This window comes from Apteryx rowi, unplaced genomic scaffold, assembly GCF_003343035.1.
Source record: "Apteryx rowi isolate R43461 unplaced genomic scaffold, aptRow1 scaffold_178, whole genome shotgun sequence".
NCBI classification, from domain to species: Eukaryota; Metazoa; Chordata; class Aves; order Apterygiformes; family Apterygidae; genus Apteryx; species Apteryx rowi.
In genome coordinates this window covers 1,315,922-1,328,191 of record NW_020448063.1, presented here as the reverse complement: position 1 = coordinate 1,328,191, position 12,270 = coordinate 1,315,922, and the positions used below count along the sequence as shown (strand labels likewise).

The 12,270-nt window shown below is 33.5% G+C and overlaps 1 protein-coding gene across 2 annotated transcripts in view; it reads left to right on the top strand.

The window, feature by feature from the left end:
• Positions 1 to 12,270, top strand: part of FSTL5 (follistatin like 5) — a 301,991-nt gene that overhangs the window by 259,470 nt on the left and 30,251 nt on the right. For both annotated transcript variants that reach the window (XM_026061240.1, XM_026061238.1), the window contains 2 exons: positions 5,814 to 5,963; positions 11,228 to 11,335. In XM_026061240.1, coding sequence (XP_025917025.1) covers positions 5,814 to 5,963; positions 11,228 to 11,335 — 258 coding nt within the window. The remainder of the gene's footprint in view (positions 1 to 5,813; positions 5,964 to 11,227; positions 11,336 to 12,270) is intronic.

Here is a 12,270-nt window from a genome sequence, read left to right as displayed (position 1 = left end):
TATACCTGCATGCGTGTCATTTTGCCTATTAAATTCAATAATATTTCTGCTTATTCCCCTCAATGTTGAAAATTTCTTCCCTGACATATAGTACTTAATCAATCTTTATTCTTGCAAATCAGAAATATTCAGAAAATATATCCTCATGTTTTTGTATTTATACTGACATCATTGTTCATTCCACATTCAAAAAAAATAGTTTTTAGTAAAAATTTTTGAAATATAATAAAAACCTTCAAAATTACTTTTATTCTACAACAAGGATGAATCATGAATGTAACAGAATTTGCTGCATATACTACTAATATTAAGACAACAGTAGCATACAAGTGAAAAAACATATTGACCACAACACTTTAGATAATAGCTGACTCCTTTGCAGAGTAAAGTGTCTTCACCAAGCCTCATTGGAAAAAATCTGTCTTCTTTAAAAAAAAGTTCTGGCTAAAGGTCTAAGGGTCATATTTTTATCAAGTTCAGCTTGTGATAATTAAATTGTAAGAGTTCATATGGTAAATTCTTCATTATTAATTCTTTTTGATTCTTCTGTCATATAATTTTACTAATCAGAGATGTTATATTTCACATTTCCACATTGCTATATGTATCCTTTCACTTCTACGGCACCTACCATTGATAAAATCTCCATCACTTAACTTCTTGAATAACATACACCTAAAGGAAATCATTTCATACTTTCTTAAAATTCTTCCATTTCTTTTTACTTTTCTGATTTAGCTGTTCAAATGATTAGAAAAATGCCAGTAGGGCTGTTTCATTGTCAAATATTTTCTATAGTGTAAGAACAGGTCTAAATTGTGCAGCACAGTTTAGGTACCAGAAATGATGTACACGTGATACTGCAATGTTCATCCCTGGACTTCCTGTTTGCTTCTCAACAAAGTAAAGTTACCTTTGGCTGAGCTCCTGGAAAAGACTGAACTCAGGTGTTTCTACATGGCATTGCATTATACTGTGAATGAATGTTGCCGTAGTTAGATATGTACGCAGTTAGGTATGTTAATTTTGATAAAGGTAAATACAATTTCTCAATAAGTGTAAACCTGAGAACCCTTATCTAATTATTTAATTGCCTCTTACGCAACCAAGTGTCAATACAGCAAAGCACTTTAGTGTGTGCCTAATGGAGGAATCAATTAGACTCTTATTAGATTTAAACTGAAGCACAAGATCTCATGCTTTACTGGATTATCGTGGTCTGCTGGAAATTAGAAACAACTTCCTCTTCTTTCCAGAATCTCCTGAGTTAATGGAATCTTCTAAATTAGTATCAAATGAAAGTGGACTTTGCTTGGCTGAGACTAACAATTATAGATGCAGAGGGATAGAAATAAGTTTATTTCCTTTTTCTGATGCAAGTTATTGTTTAGCTATACCAGCATTGACAGCTGTTCGTTTAATCTATTGTCAAATAGATTCTTAATTGTGCTCCAAGTAGAATGTTTCAGCAGTTATGTGTGTCGTGTTGTTTTACAGTGTTTGGGGTGTATTCCTCACTAACAGGCAACAGCTATTTATCTTCTGGAAATTAAGATTATCCAAAGTCTGTAAATTCTACCTAATATGGAAAAAATTTCTTCACTCCCAGTGAATTCCAATTAAAAAAATTATTACTGCCAAAACAAACAAATATGTAGCAATTGAAAATATGTGCTTGTTGAAACCCATGGCAAAACATCCTTTGGATTTCAGCATAACCCTGATTTCATCTTTATTACAAGAATTGCTGCATAATGGTCATATTTCAGTAAAGCATGACATCTCATGCTTGTAGTTCAATGTGTGCTAAAGGTGGGACCAGCACACTCAATTTCAAAATAAAAATATTTGTTTTGAACTACTGGTTGTTCTATTTTATCATTTTAACAGCAGCATCTCAAATGTACCTGGTGTTATATGTAACAAATATATACACATATATTTTAAATTATGTAAAGATAATAAATAAGTGTGTGTATGTGTGTGTGTATTGATAAATATATTCAATACACTATATATGATACACTACTATATATATTATATATGTTTTACATATATATAAAAAATAAATATAAATGCTGTTATAACACACTTTATATAACAAATTTTATAAAACTATAAACAGGGTTTATATTCCAAATAAATTTGCTTGAGAAACTTGATTTGAGATCATGATTCTGTCCTCCCAAGTGACTACATTTACCAGAGTATATCTAGCACTGTATGTGACATGCTACTGCATAGTAATTAAAATTATACTAATTTACTAGAGGGCTGTGTACACAATTTGCACTCTTTTTCAGGTCACTGGGCTGTTTTGGGTCAATTACACTAGCATGCAAAAGCTACATTTAAAATGTCAGGCCATACACATCTAATCCTTGAAAAAATTTCCACTGTTTCCATAAGCACAAAAACACCGGTACTTTTTCAGAGATATGTGACAGATACGTGCCATTCATTTCAGATAGGAATTTTGGAAAACAAATGCATTTATATGTGGAAAATTATTTTCTTTGCTTTGATATGGTAAGACCTAATCAGCGAGAAGACAGATTATGTTTGTCTTAATTGCAGTATGAAATTATTGATGTGACTACATGGCAGAGCAAAGTTACCACAGCAGATGAGCTTGAAGCACACTAGATATTCCAAAGAAATTTCCTTTGCGCTCTTACCACACAATAAGCCTAATAAATACAAGATGGTTAATCTCTCTTTTTTAAAAACAATGTGAAGATGATCCATGGCCTGATGTTTGCTGCAGAATAACAGCAAGTAGACAGGAAGTTAATATGGAATTGGTGGTATTATAGCATTTAATATATGCCCTGTTGTAAACTGTTCATGTCTCAGATGATCAAAGCATAGATAGACTTTTTATTGTACTGCTTAAAGAGCTTGATTCAAATCTTATGAAAACACTGAGGACCTTTGCATTAAATGTAAGTGCATAAGTGTAGAATTTGCACACATAATTCTATAAACATATGTTTTCTCTTGAGAGAAATATCTTGCCCCAGACTACCTTGAAAAGCTTTCTCCAAGGATTTATTTTCTTCCATCTGTTGACTTGATATAGGATGAGTCACTTTTTGTTTAAAAAGTGGGGGGAAAACAACAATGAAATAAATTAATGTTTTATCAGATGTTATTTTTTTCAGAGAGAATAAATTAGGAAAAAAATAAAATGCTCACATTTTAATTAGAATAAGGAAATGGTGTGTTTGTGCTTATATTTTAAGGAGAAATTATTTTAACCAATTACCCAGCCCCTGGGGAAATTAATATAGAGCATTAGAATTACTGCCTGAAATTTAAAAGAAATCCAAATTGTCTAATCAGACAAGTATTAACTTTTCAAAAGCAAGATTTCATCTCCATTGATTGAAGCTATTTCTGGGACATAATATATGTGGACTTGAATAACTAGGGAAACAACTGCATGAACTGATTCATGCTGGGGAAAAAGAATGGATATGAGAATTTTGGTGCAACAGGGATTTTACTGTTATTTCAAAGAAACGTAATTTGGAGGGTTTGTTTTAGGTTTTTGGAGCAGAGTGAGATTTGGGATTGTGTTATGGAAATTTATGACAACATAATATTCTAGAACCAGTAAATTGCATTTGTACTTGTAAATTTATTTTTTTCTTTCTATTTTTGGCTTTTGATATGAAAAAGTGTGGTGCTTTCTACTTGCTGTATTTAAAGTGGAACAAGAGAAGCAAGTTTCTTGGATTATCCATATATTAAGAATCATGTCATTATAGTTTTTAAGTTGAGTGCATATGTGGAAATATACTTATGTTCAAGACTCAATGTTTCAAGGAAAACATTTAAACAGGTGACTTAATTTTGGATGCAATTATTAGTGTTTAATTTAGAATATTTTCCTGAAGTGGGTCTCTATTTTCTTTTTTCACTTTTTATCTTCCCCTCCATCATTCTGTCCTTATAGCTCTGTTCTTGTATGCCTCCCACAATGGGGATGATAACATCATGCAATAAAATGCTGTTTGAGAGAAATGAAGGTTCCTTCAGCAGGATTTGGTGTTATTTTTGCACAGTATATTGAATGTGTCCTTGCAGAATTCACAGTGCCAAAACTAAGATGAGTCCATAGGAGACATGACTGAAATGATAAACATCTTCAGACGCATTATTTGAAGAAAGGGTTCTCTGAGGAAGAAAGGGGATGGTGTAGAGCAATCTAAAAGCAGTTACGTGTTTAGATAAAACATGGAACTAAGACAAGGAGTATTTATAATCAAAATAAACAATAATTGGAGATCCATAATCATGCCACACAATAGGAATTAATGAGGATTTTTGAAGGTGTTCATCTGGATGTCTTTGCAGTATTGGTGCTTAGGGGATCAGGAAAGTAAGCTTCCAATTGAAGCGACAATTGCACAGAAGGCAAATGACAATAGGTAATTGATCTGATGATTGCATATCATGTTAGAGACATGCTTGTTTATGTTGGCACTTCAGTTTTACACAATGGAAAACTCGCAGCCATATTTAAGAATATAAGTTCCCTTTATCACTATGCCTGTCATTCTTTAAAAAAAAAATTTTAAATTCTCCCTTTGAAGTGCATTGCTTTTTAACTGTGCAGAATAAATCTTACTGTTCTTATTTATGTTTAAGTTCTGTTAACATTCTTGTTTATGTGCCATCTCATGGTAGTTGAGTTTGGTACCCTTTCATTATTAGTGAGATTTCTGAAAGACCTTCCCTTTGTTGAGGTTTAAGAACCCCATAGAAAGAAGTAGTGGCTATTGATCTCCTGTAAAGAAACTCCATCTGTTAGAGTTGAAAATTGATTTATTCTTATTTTGACTTATAAAGATTGAGTGTATTTTATCAAATTTACAGAGACACAACAGCCAAAGGATGTTGACGATACAGAAAAGTTAGCACTGAAATACATCTTCTGCTTCTTGAAAAACATATTGTTTAGTACTGGGTATATTGTTCTGTCACTTTTTTTCCCTCATTCCTTTTAAAAACAGTCCAATACTTAGAAACAGAATACATGTTTAAGATCTCATCAACTTTTGTTGTTCATTCTACACTGAAATCATCTACTCTGCTGATGTACCATAATTATTAACAGTGACCAGTAATGATGTTTCAGAGTATTTTAAATTAGGAATAAGCAGTAGACAAGTGTTAAAAAAATAAAAATTATGATTTAGTGAAATTGTCCCTTGCAATTAAAGGAAGAAAATTAATGAGGAAAAAGAGGAGTAGGTCAGGAAAACAGAAACAGAAATATGGTATATGCAGAATAGGCACTATAGCCACTATAGTCCACTATAGGAAAAATTCATGCTATTTCATAAAGGGAATTTCTAAATATGATAATATATTTGTCCAAGTACCTTTTAATTTATCTAAAACCAAACTTTTACTGGGAGTAAATAGAAATAAACTGATAGGGATATATGTATCATGAGTTCAAAATGGACTTTCACAGAATGTATCTATGAAAGATCGTATCCTTTCATGCAGGTCAAGAATACTAAAATCTGCATGAATGTCTAGAAAAGATCTGAAGAATTGGCATGTGATTTACAGTTGAACTGCTTGTGAGTTGTGTGGTTCTTACAACATGCAGTTTGGCTAACCCCAGTCAATGTCCTAGTGTCATTCTTTCCTTTTTCCTTCCCTAAAGTTTTTGAGATTTCTATTTGAGAGTTAAACAGGGAGGGGAAAAAAAGTATAACTGGTATTTCCATTGTATTGTTAACTGATTTGATTCTAATTTCTCTTACTTTTTGCCTGTTTCTGTTGAATCATAGGATGAAGTTTGTCCCAAAGCTGAAGGAGACTCTGTTCAGCGGTGTGTATGGGCGACTGCTGTTAATGTAAAAGACAAGTTCATTTACGTAACTCAGCCCACACTTGACAGGGTGCTTGTTGTTGATGTTCAGTCTCAGAAAGTTGTACAGGTACTTTTGCCTAATTTTTAAATTATTGACCAGTTTGGACACAAGAATTTCTGTTTTTCCATTGTATTTTGAAAAAATGCAATTAGTATGAAAGTAAACACAGTATCTGGAAAAAAGCTTTTCTGCTTTCTTTGGGCCTTTAATGGAAGTTTGATTAGTCACTGTTTGTGTAAACAGGCAATTTGCAGAGGAAAAGGCAAAATGAAAATAAATAGTAGAGAAACAGAGTTCTTTGGTAAGTTTTTGACTTGAGGTGATCTTCACTTGAAAATGAAGATTCATGGAAATAGAAACTTATCATGGGAATGCATGTATCAGTTTTGACAGCAAAAGTCATGGTGGTAGGTTTGGTTACAGAAGGTGGAGGACTGTTATTCGTTAAACTTTTGGATAGAGAAGTTACTGGAATTGTGGAAAGTCCAAGCCCACACTTGACTTTAAACTCTAGATTAGAACTTTTTCTACTTTCCTGTCTACCATGTAGGTAATATTGTCTCTTTCTCAGTCTCAGAGATGCTGCTGGAGATACATTGCTTGGTCAAAATAAATGTTCTTTGGATGAAAGAAAGAAATTGATGCCATGATCCAGGGATTAATACAGTCATTAATTTAGTTTGTGGAAGACCAAGGTACAAGTCAATGCTAAAATGAATATTAGTTTTTCAGAGCAGCACAATTCCTTCAGTAGAGCCTGATAAAGTCACAGGACACCCCAAACAGGCAGCAGTCTCATTGGCGTTCAGTAAAAGTTTGAAATTTGATTGCCACTACTCAAATCAAATGCTGTAACTCTCATCCTTGTGGCTTGTCTCTCTTTCTCTCTTTTTTTCTTCCCAGAAGACTTCAAAAGGCTTTTTTTCATCCCCTCATGATAATAGGATTTCATATCCACAATTTTTGCTAGATAAGGCAAACATGTAAAATAAATAAAAATTCCCCTCTGGTGCTGTGTTGATAACAAGAATCATAAATATTTAAAATGGATTTTTTAAAAATCTTACTCTCTAGAACAGTAGCAAACAGGTAACACATACCCCGTGAGAGTTTTAATGTTATTTATGGCCACAGGTAATAAATAAGTTACATTAGGAGCTATCAGGGAAAGTATCCATCAGGTCTTTTAATGGCCTAAAAGCTGCAGTGTTTCTACAGAGGGAGTATTTTCTGCAGTGCCCTCGTGTGTGACTTTGTTGTAGAACTTCAAACGAAAATTTGTGTGTGCAATGCTTATATGTGTAATATTGTTAGAAGATGCAGTAGTAGTAATAATGACCTCACATATGTACATACTATGAGGTTTAATAGGGGATTTATGTGAGGACAGGTTTTCTTCTGTGGCACATGAAAATGGACTTAGAAGGTAATAGCCATAAGCTCAGTAACATTCTAAAATTATATTTCCTGAGTATGAAGAGATTATTTAAATTTCTAAAATACTTGTGTTTACAAAGGTGATGGAAAAGGCAAAATTGTAATATTTTTGCTAGTTCAGCTTCTGCCTAGTGTTCTCACCAACATATTACACTCCACTGTTTTTTTATCACACGCATACAGTAGAATATATTTCATTATATAGTCTGTACTCTTTCAGCCTGATGTCGTTTGACCAGAAAGATTAGCTTTATTTTCATTCAGTAGCAAAAAAGGTCTTTCAGTTACAAGCTTTCAGTTTGAGACTGTCAACAGTCTTTTGCAAGTTTTTTCTTTTTTTAAGTTTGAGTATATTACAGATCATGTAAAATCTTCTCGAAATTTACTTTAAAAGCAGAGCTCTGCTTTATCTGAAATAAAACTATTTCCTGGGCAAGGAGCTCTGAAGTTAGTTAATGACTATGCCTGATAACTTGTTAAAAATTCTGCTTTCATTCTCAGAAGAAAGGGCACTTATATGTGAAACTGATAAAGAGGTTTTGACACCACAATGAGAGTTCTGATTCAAGTTTTAATCATACAAACGTGTCCAACATCTACAGGGTTATTTATAATAACATCACGTTCACAGGAAACAGATGTTCTTTAGCTAAATCAAACATGGATTTTTACTAGAATTTTAATCTAGCATGCTATTAAAAATATTTAAATAGTTTTCTTCATGCCTTTTGCCTTTTTTGCCTGTAAATTAATATAAATCTGTTATGTACAGGTTTACATTAGTATACATTTTTAAAAATGCATAATAAAATTGCTATCTATTTTAAAACTAGCTTATCTTAAAAAAATTAGATTTCATGTTTTTAGGTTCTTTAAATGTCTCTATTTTCTAGTATTTTCTATTTCAGTTGGCACATCAGCTATAACTTCTTTCAAAAACTTAATGTCTCCAAAGGGTGACAGGGAGTGATGAAATATTTTATGCAGAAAGTTAATATTAAAAATTTATCAGTATTTTTTATTGTTTACTATTTTAGTCAAGTTGACCATAGAAAATCATATCAAAGTAGAGATTAAATGAATGGATAATGACTTTTTTTTCTGAAAACAAGAGGGTTTTTTTATAGCCAACTCAGTATATTTCTTCAGTAATGTTTCTAAAGGAAGAGAGACTTTATAAGAAATCCTCAAAACAAAAACTCCTGCCATTAACAGATTTGAATCAATGGAATTTTTGGCAATAATTTCCCTGGCCTCTGACTGTCATTCATTTATCTTGTTTTCCTTGTTTTCTTGTGTTTGATGAGTGAAAACCCTACTTAATTGCATTTATTAGCATTTAGAATTTACAGCATATTTTGCCTTTTGAGCTCACTGAAATGTGTCAGAAAAGCTCGAGGTTCTTTTGGATTTATATTTTATGGAATAGTTTGACTGGTAGACTCTGCTAATTTGCCTTAGGTTAAATTAGTTATTATTTTACCAATTGCTTCATTTTACCATTAAATATATGTTTACAGATAGTTACCATGAGAATATTTGTTAACTAAAAAGTAAAATTCAATAAATTAGCCAATAATTAAAATTATATCCTTCCCCCGGAAATATATAAAGAAATTCTTCCATTCTTGGATGTAATTAGCTAGTTTGCACATAGCCTGGTGTACATAGTGTTGCGCACAGGCTTGTACACTAATTCTGTGCTCCTCAGCAAATATCTTGAACTAAAACCAATTATTCCGCAAGCCTTCATGCTATTCCAGGGGGAAAAAAAAAAAGCTTTCAAATATATTTTATTTTGAGGGATGGAATTGCATTGCTTTTCCATTACTTGAATAATATCCAGGCCGTAAACTTATGGAAACGTAGAATGCAATTTATGCCATCTATGCAAACATTTTGTAGGAATAGAAGTCCTAATTTCGATGGTTCTAGGGTATTCACATTTTAATTAGAAGTTTGCTTTCCACTTCACAAATTGAAAATACTTGACACAGAAATTTAGTAAGACAATGTGTCTTTTATATGTAAAAATTAATGTTAGATTGGTTTTGCTTATTTTGTTTGTAGTACTACTAGATATGTTACATCCATTTATACTATAAAAGTTAACATTAGAGACAAAATTGTAAGTGCATCTATATAAGAACTGGTTTCTAAGATTTCTCCTAGAAATAAATCATCTTAGAAGATCCATGAGCAGACATTTTTAACTGAAAAATAGTATGTTTCCAATCCTGAGAAGATGCACAGTGTATCTTTGGAGAGATATATGTAGACTTTTTGATCATCAGCTTATTCCTGTCGTAGAGTTAAGAATTTTAAGTATTTGCTTTTGTTTGTACATTCCTGAAACCAAGCGCTGTCACCTGTAACAGGCCAATATTGCTCGGCAGCACGCTGTTAAGCGGGATGACTTAGAGGCAGGCTCACGTAACCAGAGCCCGTCATCATTCAATCCCACCGTGCTGGCAGCAGTTCAGCCCGGCTGGCTAGAAGCAGCTGTTGGAGCCTGCCTCCGAGGAGCTAAGCTCCTTCCTACCGCTGCCTCCCGCCTGCGCTGGACTCCGCGGGCCATCATCCCGTCTCCTCCTCCTTGCGGTGCCGCGGCCCAGACCCTGAACGCAGCTGCCATTCGGTTGGCAGAGCGCTTCTGCGTCAGACCTTGGGCCTGAAGGAGCTAAATGGACATTTGATGCATGTGAACAAATTAACAATGCAACGGCCCAAGTATTATTGTAGAAAACTCATCTTCTGACCTGCAGTGAAAAAATGTTATCAAACACGAACGACCTTTTTCAAGGGGTATCTTTCTGCTTTTAAATGAGCCAGTGAACAACCTGGCTTCATTTTACATTTCCAAAAGGAAAAAATGAACTCTGCCTGGATGAAGCTGTGGCTTGCAACACCTCAGGGGTACAGTTAAGTATCATCAGCAGTCTCAGCCAGCCATTAGTGCATTATCTTGAGGATCTACATCATTAGTTTAAATTAGGTTCACTTAATTAGCCAGCTGGTACTCTCCTTGACAAACTGGTAAATAAGCTGTGCCTTACAGTTCCACAATGGTGAGACTGAAAAACAATTTCCACTTGCAATTTTTTTCTACTACAATGATGAAAACAGAAAAGTAATCCCCACAATTGTTTGCCTCATGGAGAATATCTCTTAATCAAATATCCTGTCCTCCCATTTAATACTTTTGAAGTCTTCAGTTGTGCTCGTAGCAAAGGAAACAGGGCTCAAACGCCTAAAGGAGTTTGTAGTCTTTAGACACAGAACTCCAGGTTGTACAGAAAACCCTTTGGTATTGATCATTACAGTTTGATCAGAAGTCTACCAAAGGTAGCAATTGTGATTGGAAAAAATATGCATTTTATTAATATAAGAGTATCAACTTCAACAAAATATGTCCAATTTAGCAGAGATGGAAAGCTCTGGTGTAGCAACATTGCACTGGTTTTATGCAGTACTGTGTAGTAACACATTGCATATGTGGCTTGAGAATGCTTTTCCCTCTTTGGCCGTTTTCCAATAATTTGTACAGTTTTTAAACTGGTATACATAAAGTGAAAGACAAGGTAGGGAAGGAAGATAAGTACATTTTTACTTGATTTAAAGCTTTTATTTTCAGTTTTTTAATAGCTTCAATATAATGTAATTTTAATGCCAAATGTTAATGCACATAATGAACAAAAATCACTACTTGAGCAGTTCAGTGACTTTGAATTAATCAGAGGCCTGTTTCAACAACTGACAACATAATTTTTAAATATGATCTGAAAACAGCAGGAAATGCATGTCCAGTAATCATTTTAATTCCATCATATGTATTATTTTTCCTTTCAAAAATCTAAGACAATCTGATGATTTCTATTTTTATTTTGCTGCAGGCAGTAAGTACAGATCCTATTCCAGTGAAACTACACTATGATAAATCACATGATCAAGTCTGGGTGCTGAGCTGGGGAAACATGGAAAAGAATTCACCAACTTTGCAGGTGAGTATTTTGATCAGAATGATTATATGCCATGGTATCTAGACAAATTGAACCTTTATATGATTGCAACATTTTGTGAGTAAAATGAATTCAGGTAACCTGAAAAAAATTCAGATAACTGACTTTACTAAAAAGAGTTAGAGATTATTTTCAGTATCCTTACTGTGAAGTGACAATATTGAATTGACAGAAGGATATGGAGAAGACTGCTGGAAACAGCAGCATTTTTTGTAACTGCTGGTCTTCTGAAAGCAACCTCCATCTGTTGCTTCTTGTAACGTTTTTGTTCCTGATGAAAGGATACAATGGATTTTAGGCATACATACTCCTGTTCCACTAAAATTATGCCTCTATGGAGATGACAAGCTAAGACAATTCCATCATTACTTATTGCTTTTTTCAGCTGTAAAATATTAAAAATCTTTACTTTTTCCATGCCTCTGAACAGTGACAAATCTGGAGACAGTCACTAAAGGAACATTTCAAGAAGCTGTACCTGCATTCCTACTTTTCTTCTACTTTTTGTTCCACATTTAAAATAATCCCATGGCACTATAGTAATTTTATTTATGCCATAATTTCAGAATTACTTTTTTATTTCAACTTATTTTCATTTTCTTTAGAAGTTCATGAAATCTTTCTCCATCTTACTTATGTTTTTATATACATAAAGAATAAGAAAAACAGAGGCATACAGGCTTAGAACTTGAGCGGAAAAATGAGTAGCATTTGAATATGCCTTTTTAGCACCTACAGACCCTTAGTAACTGTCCATGAGTAGACAAGGTAATTCATGGGAGTTTAGCTGTCACTCCTCCCCAGAAAACAACTGATAACTGCGTCAGGCATTTCCTGTTTTAAGATGAGTGATCATCTTCACTGTCATTTTCCCCTTCATTACACATAATCGACTCTTGATTTTTATCCACTCTCAA